The sequence below is a fragment of the Stegostoma tigrinum genome, chromosome 21 (assembly GCF_030684315.1).
Source record: "Stegostoma tigrinum isolate sSteTig4 chromosome 21, sSteTig4.hap1, whole genome shotgun sequence".
NCBI classification, from domain to species: domain Eukaryota; kingdom Metazoa; phylum Chordata; class Chondrichthyes; order Orectolobiformes; family Stegostomatidae; genus Stegostoma; species Stegostoma tigrinum.
The window spans coordinates 10,133,594-10,149,120 of NC_081374.1; the positions used below are offsets into that span (position 1 = coordinate 10,133,594).

General features: G+C 42.4%; 1 protein-coding gene across 5 annotated transcripts in view; it reads left to right on the top strand.

Moving 5' to 3' along the window:
• pik3c2b (phosphatidylinositol-4-phosphate 3-kinase, catalytic subunit type 2 beta) overlaps window positions 1-15,527 on the top strand; it is a 218,279-nt gene that overhangs the window by 75,599 nt on the left and 127,153 nt on the right. For all 5 annotated transcript variants that reach the window (XM_048553065.2, XM_059653333.1, XM_048553064.2 and 2 more), the window contains 3 exons: window positions 5,687-5,787; window positions 9,390-9,544; window positions 12,720-12,840. In XM_048553065.2, coding sequence (XP_048409022.1) covers window positions 5,687-5,787; window positions 9,390-9,544; window positions 12,720-12,840 — 377 coding nt within the window. The remainder of the gene's footprint in view (window positions 1-5,686; window positions 5,788-9,389; window positions 9,545-12,719; window positions 12,841-15,527) is intronic.

A 15,527-nucleotide genomic window follows, 5' to 3' on the forward strand; every position in this document is an offset into this window, starting at 1 on the left:
TTTAATCCCTTCATGCCCTCATTTCCCACAACTCTCTCTCTTCCCTCTTCTCTCCCTAGTCCTCTTTTTGCCCTATTCCTTCTCCCTTCCTTACCCTTCCATCCTCCTCCTCATTTTCCTTCTCCCCCATTCACGCACCTGCCTACAGTGTTACCCCTACAGTCTCACTTTGCACTTCCCCCAATCCCAATGCTCACTATACACTCATTTTCTATTTCATACACCACCCTAATCCTTCCCACGCCTCTCCCACCCAACACCCTCCTCCCTATTTTAATCCCTCCTCCCCTACAGCACTCCTTTCCCCACTTCCTCCTCTCCCCAATCCCCCTTCCTGATTCCTCTGCCCTTCCTCCCCCAACCATCTCAACGTTTTACCCTCCTCCCCAACCTCACCCACCAGCCCCCCCATCCCCCTGAGCTCGTTATCCCTACCACTCATGTTCCCCTACCCTGCGCCCCCTCCACAACTTGCAGCCCCTCCCAATGCTTTCCCTACCACTCACTCCCTTCCCCCTGCTCCACCCTCACTTACCCTAAGTGCACTCCCCTACCACTTGAAACCCCTGCTCCATGCTTCCTGCTCCACTCGCCGTTCCTACCATGCCCCCTCCCCTGTCTTCTTCCCCCACCTTCTTCCTCCTCTTCCCCTTCTCCCACCCACCTTCACTCTTCTTCCTCCTCCCCCTCACCCTTCCTCCTCCCCCTCACCCTTCCTCCTCCCCCTCACCCTTCCTCCTCCCCCTCACCCTTCCTCCTCCCCCTCACCCTTCCTCCTCCCCCTCACCCTTCCTCCTCCCCCTCACCCTTCCTCCTCCCCCTCACCCTTCCTCCTCCCCCTCACCCTTCCTCCTCCCCCTCACCCTTCCTCCTCCCCCTCACCCTTCCTCCTCCCCCTCACCCTTCCTCCTCCCCCTCACCCTTCCTCCTCCCCCTCACCCTTCCTCCTCCCCCTCACCCTTCCTCCTCCCCCTCACCCTTCCTCCTCCCCCTCACCCTTCCTCCTCCCCCTCACCCTTCCTCCTCCCCCTCACCCTTCCTCCTCCCCCTCACCCTTCCTCCTCCCCCTCACCCTTCCTCCTCCCCCTCACCCTTCCTCCTCCCCCTCACCCTTCCTCCTCCCCCTCACCCTTCCTCCTCCCCCTCACCCTTCCTCCTCCCCCTCACCCTTCCTCCTCCCCCTCACCCTTCCTCCTCCCCCTCACCCTTCCTCCTCCCCCTCACCCTTCCTCCTCCCCCTCACCCTTCCTCCTCCCCCTCACCCTTCCTCCTCCCCCTCACCCTTCCTCCTCCCCCTCACCCTTCCTCCTCCCCCTCACCCTTCCTCCTCCCCCTCACCCTTCCTCCTCCCCCTCACCCTTCCTCCTCCCCCTCACCCTTCCTCCTCCCCCTCACCCTTCCTCCTCCCCCTCACCCTTCCTCCTCCCCCTCACCCTTCCTCCTCCCCCTCTTGCCTTTCACTCACCCTCTCCCCAGTTCCAGGAGGGAGGGAGGGAGGGAATGTGGGTTCTGCACCGCCCCGATCCCTGGGGATGCTGCTGCATCCAGGCGGTGCTGAGCTTCAGGTTTTTCTGTTACCGAGCGGCTGGGTGCGCTCACTGTCTCCATGGTAACTGCAGCCTTTGGGGTTTGGGGTGAGGAGGAGGCCTCGGGCCCAGGCTGCAGCTGGAATTAAAATCAAATCAAAACAAGAGATCATTCCTGCCAATACCATCCTGAAGAAGCCTTTCCTTCTGAACCATACAGGTGCTAAGATTCATTCATGTCTGTAGATCAGACTGAATTTGTTAATTTCAGAGATTTAGTCATTGCTGTCTGAAATAGGTTTCTCTTTGCATTTGCAAATATAACCTTAAACTGTTTGCATCTCATCTTAACTGCAGGTTTGCTACTTACATGAAGATAACGAGAGGAAAAAAAACGTGGGGTTTTGCTGTGATGGTGAAATAGCGTTATCTTAATTTGTAATTTGATTTCAGTAAAAATGCCATATATCAACATACAAAATTTCAAGCACAGAAATGAGTCATTTAGTTTATCTAATCCATCTTGGTGTTTTTGTTCCACACCAGTATCCTTGTACTTTATGTTCCATCTCCTTTTTGTAGAGTCGTACCGCGTGGAAAAAGACTTCAGTACAACTCATGCATGTCAATCAAACTAAGCTAGGCCCATTTGCCTGTGCTTGGCCCATATCACTCTAAAGCTTTCCTATTATTGTACCTATCCAAAGGTTTTTTAAATGTTGTAACTAGCTGCACCTACCACTTCCTCTGGCAGTTCATTCTACATATGAACCACCCTCTGTGTGGAAAAAGTTGTCCTTTTTAAATCTTTCCCCTCTCACTTTCAACATATCCAGTTCTGGTCACCTGTTAGAGGAAGGGTATTATTAAGCTGGAGAGGGTTCGGAAGAGATTTACCAGTTGCTGGGAATGGAGGGTTTGATTTATAAGGAGAGGCTGCATAGGCTGGGACCTTTCTCATTGGAGTGTAGGAGTTTGAACTTCCTTACAGAAGTTTATAAAATTATGGGGGGTATAGAAAGGTGAATGGCAGCTGTTTCTTGCTGGGGTTCGGGGATGGATTTCAAGATTTGGGTCATATTTCTAAAGTGAGAAGAAGAAAAAGATTTGAAAAAGACATGATGGGCAACTTTTTTTGCACAGAGTGTGGTTTGTGTGTGGAATGAACTTCCAGAGGAAGTGGTGGATGTGGGTGCAGTTACAGCATTTAAAAAAACATTTAGATAAGTACATGAAAAAGAAATGGTTGGAGGTGTATGGGCCATGTGCAGGCAGGTGGGACTAGTTTAGTTTGGGGTTATAGTCGGCATGGACTGGTTGGACCAAAGGGCCTGTTTCCATGTTGTATGACTCTGAATCTGCCCTCTAGTTTAGAACTCTCCTACCCAAGGGGAAAAGATCTTTGCTATTCACCTTCTCATAATTTTATAAACCTAAATAAGATCACCCTTCTTTCGCTTCAGTCCCAGTCTATCCAGCAGCTCCTTATAACACAAACTCCTCTGGTCCCTATAACATCAATTTCAGACTTTTCTGTACCTTTTCGAGTTGAGTAATATTCTCCTTTTGTGTGTATGCAGATTCCTCTTAATGCAACTACATATTGTTAGTCACCTGAACTGCTACTTGCAGTATCGACAGAATTGCTATGGTGTAGAATGAGGCCCTTCGATCCATCAAGTTTGCACCAGTTCTGAACATTTTAGATTGGTGCCATACTTCTGCTTTCCTTACTATATTGCCTGAACATTGCTTCTATTTTCAAATGATCATTCCAGTGTCTTCTCGAATGCTTCAATCGAACCTGCCCTGAGCCACTTAGTGTCTGTAAAGGTTTATTTTGTAAAGCACCCTGAAACTGTGTCCTCTGGAGGACAGGCAGGGACAGTTTCTCCCCACCCCGTTCAGACCCCTTGTGATTTTGAAACTTGTATCAAAATTCCCCTCTGTCTTCTGTCCAAGGGAAACAGTCCCAGCCCGTCCTCCATGAAAAGTTCTCATTCCTGAAACCATTTTTGTAAATCTCTTCAGCACTGTCTCAAAAGCATTTGCATCCAGACGAGTGTGTCCAGAGCTGTATGCAGTACTCCAATTGAGATTATAACTGTATAATGTCAGCATAACCTACCTACCCATCAGTAAGCTTCACATCCTAATCATTCTCTAGCTAAAGGAGCTCATCCTGATTTTCCATTGTGACTGTCATGGCCCTGAGTTTTCTTCATCTACAAATTGATGATCTATTCTTTATGTCCATCCTATCTCTACCATAAGCTTGCAAATGTCTTCAAGATTTGTCACTCAGCCTTCTCTTTTGTCTGAAGGTTTAAATTTATATGCATGAAATTCATTTCTACAAATGTTCCAAGAGATAAGTATGGTAACCTTTAAATTCAGAATTGCTACTTGTCTTTAGGTAGTTACAGAAAAATTAAAATTACGTTGCGCTCTGTCACCTTATTTGAGTTTTAACCTTAAGCAGAAAGATCTGTTCAGCAAAGTGCTTAAAATGCTGTACATTATCATTAAAAAATAAATACAAACACGCACAGTCCCAAATTTGATTGGTCAGACCAAAGTTGCAGAGCTATGAGGAAATGCTAATAATGATGGTTGGGTGGGGAGAGGGCAATTCAACCACCAATTCAACATTGTTTTGAAGTTACTGGATAACAATCTTGAGCTTGATTGTGATGCCTGTACTGGTGGACAGCCTATCAGCTTCCTCATAATTCAATGGAGAAATAGGATGGCTGCTAATTATATCACTCTTGAAAATAAATGCAGCTGTGTGTGATTTATAATCAACATTTTTGTTTATTTATAAACGTTAATTCTATTATTTCCTTGATCTTGAATATAATGAGCTGGCCAGACCATTAAAGAAAGGATCAGAAGGCCATTCAGCCTGCTTCATCATTCAGTTCGATCAAGATTGATTGTCTACTTCAATGACACCTCCCTGTATTATTCCATATCCCTTGATTTCATCGGTCTCCAGAAAATCCATCTTATCTACCGGAAAACTGTATGAATTGCCATCTTAAATAAGGATTGAGCTTCCACAGTGCTTGGGTAGAGAATTCCAAAGATTCGTCACCTTCTGCGTGCAGAATTTCCTCCCCATCTCAGTCTAAATTGTCTACCCCTTTTTATGAGATTATGGCCCTTGGTTTTAGAATCACCAGACAGGTGAGTAATTTTTTTTCCCCCCCGGGCTACAATGGGAGTATTAGCACCATTTCACTATTTAATGGAAAACAGTGTGAAGTCTTGATGCTGGTTGATTCCAGTGGATCATACTGGGCTAGTGTGACAAAACACATTGGATCAATGGTTCAGTGGAGTATTTTGTAGGCTGATTGTAATGCTCTGTAGACCCCGGTCATTGCTTCTGACTTGCATACGAACACATTTTGATGTGACTTCATACGTACTTAACATGTCATGTGTTTGTTTTCCATCTCCTATAACAATCTCCCCATAATTCTATGGACTTTGATTTTTACCATCACGTGTGGTACTACCATGAAAGATGGGATAAATGCTTCTGAAGCTACTGTAAAAAGAGGAGACATCAATTGCATTAAATATGTGTTAGCACAATATGAAAAGGCTTATTTGTAGTTTTTTAACCTTTATTTGATCAAACATAGCTCTCAAAGTCAAAGTTCTACCTGTGGCATGGCTTGCTGAAGCAATAGCTGACTATGCTTAATGTTAGACAACTACCAAGTTGCCTTTTGACTTAATACAAAATTGCACCTTTGTGCAAAGAACTAATATTTCTTGGATTTTGGCCTGAACAAAATGGCTTTTATTGTGATACAAAAGTGGAAACAGGGAAACATTGTAATTTTGTTGTTAAGCATTTCTTTAGCCGTTTGATTCTTTCTGAAAGCTGCCTTAACTGACAGTGACACGCATGAAGTTCTTTCATTTATATTAGATCCCTCGTCACCATTTTGCCTCCCCGGGACATTAAGCTGCAATTTGACACGTACAACTAAAGGCAACTGTTTCTTTAATGCTCATTAATACCATCTTACCTGGTTATTCTTTGCAATTGAATATATTAATTAAGTGCAAAGTTATTACTCGTTACGACTGGATTTATTTCTCTGTCAGTTGCAATACTGTTGCATTTCTTTCATCGACAGGGCACCTTGCAGCAGAATTATGAGTCATGGAACTATGAGCTGCTGGAGGTTTCAGAAGAGAGGAATGAAGAGGTTGCAGCGTTCTGTCACATGCTGGATGTGTAATTATCTTTTTTATGAGACTGTTTTGCTTTATTGACCTTGAATAGCAGGGCAGTCTTTCTGCTCGTGCATATATTTGTCTCTTTTTTTGAGTAAATTTGCATCAGAATCGTAATAATTCGACGTTTGAACTTTCTTTTGAAAAAAAGTTGAAATGTACAACTATTCAGATCAAGCCAAGTAAATAAGGCATCAAATTGGGAAATTCAAATATAAATAATGATTAGAGAAGACCAAATTTCACTCTGTGTGAGGATTTGTTTGCCTTTATTGAGAAACCAAGTAAAGAAGGGCAGCACATCCATAACTAATTGTCAAATGAAATCATAATTTAATTTTAGAAGAATGTAGCTTGCTGGATGAAGATAAGAAAAAATTGAGAAAGGTATTAAGTTTTATCATTTTGAAATACCAGAAGCCAGTAAATTGGAATGAGATTTCAATGCAGTGGGGTAATGTAACAGAATAGAATGCCTTATTTCATTCTGATAGTTTGTATAGAATATATCTTGTTCCAAATCAATTGATGCAGCTGTTGTTGATGTTCTGTGAAAATACATTTAGCAATGAGCACTGGAACTATTGGGTGAGCACAGTATGCTTTTTCAACAAGGTCCAAATTGGAATCTAGCCTTAATCTCTTGGGTTGAGGTCTTCTCTTTCTGGCAGTTAAGAGTATTTTATGAATGTGATAAATAGTTAATTGAGGTAACACCGTGTGGAGCTTGAGGAACACAGCGGCTCAGGCAGCATCAGAGGAGCAGGAAAACTGACATTTTGGGTCAGGACCCTTCTTCAGAAATGGTTAATTGAATTCCTAGCTGGTATGTTATCCTGACGTAGAGAAATTCACCCTTCATCAGAGCAATTTGTTAGTCTCCATCTATGTGTCATAAGGATCGCTATTCAGGAAAGTGGTGATGTGCATGACGATCGGTGAAGAGACCGTGGAACCTCAGCACTAATGTCTAATGGTTTGAGTTCAAAATGTTGCTGAAAATAAATAAGGGAGCGATGTAGACTGAGAATGTGGAACAAATAGGTATAAGCAGAGCTGAAATTCCACTGAGCTTGTGTCCTTTCCACGTAAACTCTTACGACCTTGTGTAGAAGGGCGATTGATCTCCCTTCTTAAAACCCCTTGGGTCAGTTGCAACAAATATTTTTATTTTTATTTATAGCACGCAGTTATAAAACCTAATCAACTAGTTCAAACTGAAAGAGCCAATTTCAAAGTTTTCTTAAGTGGTAGAGAAATTTTATTACCTATAAAATAAAATGAAAATAAACTACATTAAACATACACTTAAATGGTTAATAAGCTTAAAAATAAGGGCGCTTGTCCTGTATAAAAAGACAACAGAAGCAGATGCAGCTTTAAATTCCAGGAGCTGGGACTGTGAAAGCTGAGTCCACCGGAATTTACCTGTTGCCTGCCACTTCAATGCATTACCCTGCTCCCTGGCCAACATCTCTGCCTCTGGCTTGCTACAGTGTTCCAGTGAAGCCCAACGCAAACTGGAGGAACAGCACCTCATTTTCTGCTTGGGGACCCTACAGCCCTCCGGACTCAATTTTGAGTTCAATAATTTTAGGGCCTAAGCTCTCCGATGTCCCAGCCCCCCACCCCACACACCAGGCCTTGTTACCACATAGCCTGCCATTACGCACCCCCTGTTGTTAGTCACTAACAGTCCCCGTTAACAACTACTCACCCTCCCAGCCTAATCGTTAGCAACTTCTTTGTCTGTCCAACTGCCTTTCTCTCTCTTTGGGCTCTATCTTACTGTTTACTCTCTACCCCACCCACCTCTCTATTTTCTACATACAAATTGACGTTTTCCCAGCCACCATCAGTTCTGAGGAAGAGTCACCGGATGTGAAACCTTAACTCTAGAATGCATCCGTTTACTCTGCACGTCTTCATTTGAGGAGCTGTATAGAAATCATATTTACGGAGCAAGAAGGGAGTTCAAGTGGAAACTAGAATAACTGTTCACACCAATATCAAATTTGCAATCCCCATGTAGAATTTCATATAAATGGACCATTTGGCCCAACCAGTTTATGTTGGTGTCTATGCTTCATAGATGGTTTCTTCTACTCTATTTTATTTAATCTTGTGAGATGCATTTGAAACTTTGATAGCAAATGAGATTTGATATAGCTATGTTACTTCTTATAAATGAACTTTATTAAATCAACAACAGATGAGCAAGCACCAGATTGTTTCCATTATTATCTGGCCCGTGCTGGTGGCCCCTTTTTGTTTTTGTCAAGGAAGCTTTCCTTGATAGCTCAGGTTGCTAAGGCAACGTCAAACTAGCATCATATGATTTTGGTTCCGGGTTTGATTTCTGGTCTGTATTGAATTAAGTGATCTCAGCTGGTTAAGAATGAGGATATGGCATTTAACGTCAGTTCCCTGAAGCTGTGGATGGAGAATATGAGATAACGTTCTGTCACTCAGTCATTGTGTTATGACTCTTCCGTAAGGAAATGTAATAACGGCCGTAATCATGCTCAATTATGACGCATCTTTCCAGCCAGCACTCAGTTGTCTAGGGCCACACAAGAAGACTAGTCTTTCGTGTAAAATATTGGAGAGGAACTGAGTACCTTGAAACCAGTGCCAAGGAATTCCTCAGAAACTGAAAGATCCACATTACCCATGCCAAAATTTCAAAGCTAATAGTCTAAAAGACTAAAATTGTTTCTAACAATATCTGTACATTCTGCGTCATCTGTGATTTCAATGATCCAATATTTTAAAAATCTGTCTGTGGGATGTGGGCAGTGCTGCAGAGGCTAGCATTTGCTGCCCATCTCAATTGCCCCCGAGAAGGTCGCCGGATGCCCTTCAAATTGTTGCAGTTCATATGGTGTAGTTACATGCTTGAGGCTGTTGGCAGGGAAGTTTCAGGATTTTGGCCCATAATCACTAAGGAATGATGATATTAGTTCCAAGTAAGAATGGTCTTTGGCCTGGAGGGGCACTTGCTGCAGGTAGTGGTTCCATGTGTACTATCTTTGTCCTTTTAGGTGGTAGAATCTCGAAGTTTGGAAGGTACTATCTAAAGAGCCATAGTGAGTTGTTGCAGTGCATCCTATCAATGGGTAACATGTACGTTGCTGTGCATTGTTGGTGGAGGGAGTGAATGTTGAAGGTATTAGTTGAGGTATCAGTCAAGATCATTGCTTTACCCTGGATGGTGCCAAGCTCCTTGAGTGTTGTTGGAGCTGCTCCCATCCAGGCAAGCAGAGACCATGCCAATGAACTCCTGACTTGTTCCACATAGATTGGGCGGGCTTTGTGGAATCAGGAGCTGTAAGAAAAATCCTATTGTGAAGGCTAATGGAGAAAGATTCAGACTGTCTAATTGTTCTTTCTGAATATTGTAATCAACTTGTGCAGGCATAATATGACACCCCATTGGAGTAGGTAGAACTTGAATCCAGGCCTCCTGGCTCAGAGGTAGAAGGACAATCCCACACAAGAGAGTCCTCCCTAATTGTGCTTTCTTTTATTCTCTATCCAGAAGTGCTATCACATACAACTCACCACAAAATCACCTGTAGTAATTGTTCTTTCTGTCTCTAGACTTCGAAGCAGCTACACCTGTGACGGGGCAAAAAACCTGGGATTAATCTGGAGTCCAGTGGTCATCCGGAATGACCAACATGGAGATGGCATCAGTGTGAAAGTTACTGTATCAGCCAGCAGTCTGTCAGAGCCACTTACATTCACATGTGACGGTGAGTTTTGGATTTGGTCCCAAGCTATTCCAGTTATTCAATCAAAATATCTGATGGTTGTAACCAGGATTATAAGCGTTATTTTCTTGAACGGAGTATAGTGGTGTGTGTCTTTTTTGTTTTATAGAAGATTTCTCTGTTATATAAATGAGAAACCAAATTAAAGAAGCTCAATGTTGAATGATTTTTGTCCAGTTAAATACAATATACCTTGGAACTTGTGATAAAGGGAACTGCAGATGCTGGAGAATCCAAGATAATAAAATGTGAGGCTGGATGAACACAGCAGGCCCAGCAGCATCTCAGGAGCACAAAAGCTGACGTTTCAGGCCCGAAGGGTCTAGGCCCGAAACGTCAGCTTTTGTGCTCCTGAGATGCTGCTGGGCCTGCTGTGTTCATCCAGCCTCACATTTTAATACCTTGGAACTTATTTGTTCTTTGAATCTCTGAACTTATTTACAGGAGACTCCATGCAGCATTTCACTTTTTAGCATTTTCTGTAGGCTGTCCTGTATTTGGACTCCGATAATACCTGTATTTACCCTGTGATTCACATCAGACTGTAAATCAATAGCATCGACAAGTTTGCCTCCAACTCATATCTCAGAGTTTGACTTTCTTCTTTCCTTCTGTGATGTGTTATTTATTTATGTAAGTTGCTCAGCTATTTATTATCGCTTTTCGGACAGAGGTGAGAATTTTTTTCTTTTCCTGAGGGTGATGCGACTTTGGATCTCTGTTTCAGAAGATGATGGAATCAGGGACTTTGAATATTTTTAAGACACAAATTGATAGATTCTTGTTTAGAAAAGGGCTGAAACATTAACAGAATTGAAGGGAATGTGGAATTTGAAAAATAAACAGATCAACAGTGATCACATTGAATGTTAGAGCAGGGTCTAAATGGCCTATTCTGCTCCTAGTATGTATACACTTTGCAATTTTTTGAGTGCCATCATTCAATTATTGTTGAGTTTTCCTCTGATCTCTCAATACATCGCTTATTGATTTGACTTTTGGGTTACTCTCATTACTGTTCATGACCAAGGCATCAATATCTATAAATGGAGATTGGCCAATGATGCGCATAAATCTTCCTCTTTCCCTTTTGGAGGAGCCTGGCCTTTGCTAAACATTTCCCACTGTGCATTATCCTCAGATGAATTTGATGCAGACAACTCCGAGGCCAGAACAAGACAGCATTTTACTGTTTATCTGCTTGGATTGGCAATGATCCCAAACCACTGCTGGCATGGATTAACTGCCAATTACAACATGATTTCTCTATTATCGCATCTTTACAAACATTACCCCATAATCTAGCCACAGAGGCGACCTTAAAGAACGGCCCAATCCTCTTACAGGCACCAATTTCAGTGCTTTAGTGAATCAACCCATTCAGCCATATAACTGAAAAGTTCCCAAGTTTGATTTTCGATGTGTGGTGTTAGCCAATCTGAGCCAGGGACATGGCTAATCAAAGAGCAAATCTTATTGTCTCTGCTCATCTGGTCTAAGGTGGGAAAATCACAAGGGATTTCCTGTCATGACGGCTGGTCTGAGGTGATGAAGGGTACATGTCAGATCAGGAAAGAACATATCCTGATCCTGATAGCCCCACACTCATACACCCTGTCTAGATACTTGATCTCAGCTCACAGTTGAAGATAGGCTAGTTTGTGTAGGATATCGAATGGCAGCTGGCATCCATTGAACCTTACACCAGCATGACAGTCCCTCCAGGAGAGAGGAGAATACTGGAGAAGGAATTTCTTATACGATAAATGTTCCCTTTCAATCAATCTGTTACAAGGAATTAGCATTTTAATTTGTTTCAAATAGCAAGAGGTGATGACCTGCTCAGGCAGCTGCCAAGGAAGAGGTTACTGAAATGGTTGAGTGCAAGTGAAAAAAAATTAACACCCAAAAGTTCACAAAAAAAACTGAAATGCTTCAGTAGACCTGTCAATTTATTCTACATGTATCTATTCGTCTGCTTAACGACATTTAGAAGGAGAGTTTCCCGAGTAAAGGAGAGACTTGTAAGCATTTTTAGAATTTCATTATCTCCACCTATCTAAATTGATTCATCAGTAATGATATAATATGCTGCTAAGCTAATATATCACTCAAACATTTGTGGCTTTTCCCTGCCTGTGCATTCTAATGTGTATTAACTAATGGAAAGTGCATGCTGCTTAAAGCCTCGCAAATCACTGGTATCAGATGTACTGCTGCTTAATCCCAGTTCCGCTCATATCATGTGGAGCAAACTGTGCACCTTTTATATTCAATGAGCTGACAGATTAGTGCAGGATAAAATCTGACACTGAAAGAGCTCTAATATTTTTGCATCTTAGATTAAAAACAAACCTGCTCTTTACAGATTTTAGTGCAGACGGGTGTGTCTCTGAGCAATGACACATATGATATAGGCTCCAGAGCCCTTACTTCGGGGTTTTCCTCTGTTTCGTTGTTGTAAGAGTCGTAAAGCCGCTGATCTTCATAGCTCCATTTCTGTAGTATCGCCTGTCTCTGCCCTGACCTCACATCATCTGTTGCTACTATGACCCTCATCCTTATTATGTCCCATCTCCTGGTGGTCTTCTCTCGTACCGTCTACAAACATTTGCAAAACTCTGCTGCGAGATCACCAGTCACCCCTGATTTTGAACTTCTGTCCCTCACTATCATATTCCTCACAGGCTTTGCCCCTTTTTACTTTTGTTACCTCATCTAGACTTGCAACCTTCTTAGAAATCTGACATTGTGCCCTGCCCTATTTCCTTTATTCTTCCATGGGCAGTCATGCCTTCAATTTTGCTATTTCAGCTAATAAAGTGTGGAACTGGATGAACACAGCAGGCCCAGCAGCATCTCAGGAGCACAAAAGCTGACGTTTCGGGCCTAGACCCTTCATCAGAGAGCTGATTGGATTCTAAGATCAAGATTTTACTCCCTAAAACTCTGCATTTCTCTACTTCCCCACCTTTTAAAATGCTCAATAAAATCTATTTCTTTTGACAAAGCATTTTTTTAACTTGTCCTTTCGTATTCTTTATGGTTTAGTGTCAATTTTTGTTTGAGAGTACTCCTTTAAGGGATCTTTGACAGAGTCAAAAGTTGAATATAAATACAAATTGATCACTGGTTGTGACATTGCCTTGTTTTCCAGGGGGCTCCACAGTAGATCTAGTCATTTATCAGACTCTCTGTTACATCTACGACAACCTCAGTGGCATAAATGTTGACAACTTTGTCTTGAAGATATGTGGACTGGAAGAATTTCTACAGAAGTAAGTTACTTGCTGAAAGTTTAAGTAGCTTTCTGTTGAAATTGATATTTAAATTAAAATGCATTGTAAAAATTAGTAAGTGTGCTGTGGAGCTAGAAAGGAGAACATTTTGGACAGTGTGTAAAGTGGTTGGATAATTTTGAGTATTGTTTACCTTTTTTTTCCCCTACGGTCCTTGACAGTGCCCAATTCCTAACCTCAAGCCACTGGAAAATGTGGTGTCCAGAATTGACCGCAGTCTCCTAGGGCATGTTTAAACCATGATAGATGACGTTTTAACTTTACTTTCCTGCATTTCTCCACTGAGCCTCTATTCTCAAGCCGTGCTTTTTAAGCAGCTTTACCAATTTTTCTTGTGACAGCCAAAGGTTAGTGGATGCAACCACTATGAAATATCTGTTTCCTGAACCATCATACCTTTTCAAAATTGTGCCATTTTGTTTACATTTCCAAAATGCATCACTTCACGCTCATGCAAATAATCAGAATGAAATCAGGAGATGGAACGTGGCACATTGTACTTCCCAGCTCAGAGAAAATCCCAGTGGCACTAAAGCTGCCTTTGCTGAGATCTATCACTTACCACGCACCACAGGTCCAACTGCAAACTTTCCCGTTCTGTGGTAGGGAACAGAACCTTTGGCATTTGCTTAGGTGCCTTTTGATGTCGTTCACTGTACAGTAACTCTGTTGCCACTTGGCTAACTCAGCCTGTGCCAGATCATTATTACAAAGTTATGAGCACAGCTGAATATTCAAATTGACCAGTGTTTGCACCATTTTTTTTTTACCTGACTGTAATGTCAATCCTTTAACTATGTTTTATTTCTAACTTGCTTTTAAAACACTGTTAAGTAATGCAACTACTTTTCATTTTTATTCCTCTTTTGTATCAAGGATTTGTATGTAGGTGCTTGTACATGGCATCATAAGAAATTACATTGTAAAACTTTCCACTGTACTCATGTACTTTTGTACTTGAGTGCATGTGACGGTAAAGGATATTCTATTCTATTCTGTTCTATTCTACCCATTAGACTGCATGAATGGGTGACATATATCTGACTCTCACTTAAATAGTTGACAGCTCTTGGTAGTTGACTCGGCATTTCTTTTTTAATTCGTTCATGGTATGTAGCATGTGCCAGAATTTATTGGCCCTCCTTAATTGCCTGAAGGCAGTCAAAAATTCAGCTTGTAGGCCAGACAAGGTAAAGATGGCAGATTGCCTTCCCTAAAGAGTACCAATTGATGCTGCTTGCGTGGATAGTTTTCATGGATTTTCAACATTTACTTTAAATTGAAGTCAGATTTCACTATCAGCTGTGGTGGGATTTGAACTCAAGATGACAAAATATTCACCTGAACTTCTGGATTACTAGTCCAGTGACATTACCACAATGCCACTCCCTGCTGGGAAGCTGAACAACCTCAGGATGAGGCTGACAGAGACCACAGCCCCTTGAAAAAAGGGAAATCTTGCTCACCTTTGTGATGCATTAGAGGGAGAAAGGATAAAATATTCTGCCAGGTGACGATCACCTTGGGAACCATCATTTGTGTTCATGTTGTAAGAGACTGATGAGCTAAAGAAAACCTGAGACTTTTAGTGGAGCATTACATACTTTGCCGATTCCTGCTGCCCTGACCCAGAGAACAGACTCAAAGAATCATGTCTGTCACTCCCTTCCTTTCGACACTGTCTCTTTGACACCATTTGAACTGTAGCTTCTTAAAAATTCACTGATCGGGTGTAGGCATTGCTTGCTGTCTCCTGTCCCTATTTACCTTTTTGAGAAGCATTGCTGCCTTGAGCCACTGAGGCGATGCCATTAGGGAGGGGATTAAAGGATTTAGACCCAGGCATGGTGCTGAGTGGCTTGGATCAAAACTTGTAGATGGTAGTATTTCCACGTGCTTCTAGATGAAAGTGGTCATGGGTTTGGAAGGAGCTGTCTGAGGAGCTTTGGTGAAGTTCTGTAGTACATCTTGAATATTGTACGCTGCTACTGAGCATTTAGTGAAGGGAATGGATGTTTGTGGAAGTGGGGTCAATCCAGAGTGCTGCTTGATTTTTTTTCTGGTGCCAAGCTTCTTGTGTGTTGTTGGAACTGCACTCATCCAGGCAAGTGGGGAGTTTTTGTCACACTCCTGAGTTTTGCCTCATGGACAGTGGCTGTAGTGATTTAGATGACAAATATTAACTAGGCCTATTTTGAAGAGGAGACATTTCTTCAAATGTATTATTTGGCTGTAGATGACTCTGACAAGGTCACATTCATTACCAATCTCTACCTATCATCCCTCTGGAAGGTGGTGTTGGGCTTTATCTTTGTAATTCTTTTCTGTTTTTATGATGATGGACCTCAGCAGCATTAGAAAAAGCATTGCTGTAAGACCAAGTCAGGATGCTGTATGACCCAAAGATTTTTGCAGTTGATGATGTCTCATACTTCCTACTATGTTGGAAGTAGAAGCCATGTGATTGAAGTGCACTGTTGAAGCATGTTTGGTACATTCCTGCAGTCAGATTTTGCCAACGGCACAGGAAAGATAACTTGAGTTCATCCACAAAAACACTTATCAAAGTAGATTCGTCATGGATGGTCACAAATTTCTTGACTGTTGTTGCACTACACCTGCCCAGACAAGTGTAGAGGGAGGAAAGCTGCGTACTTGGAGAGATC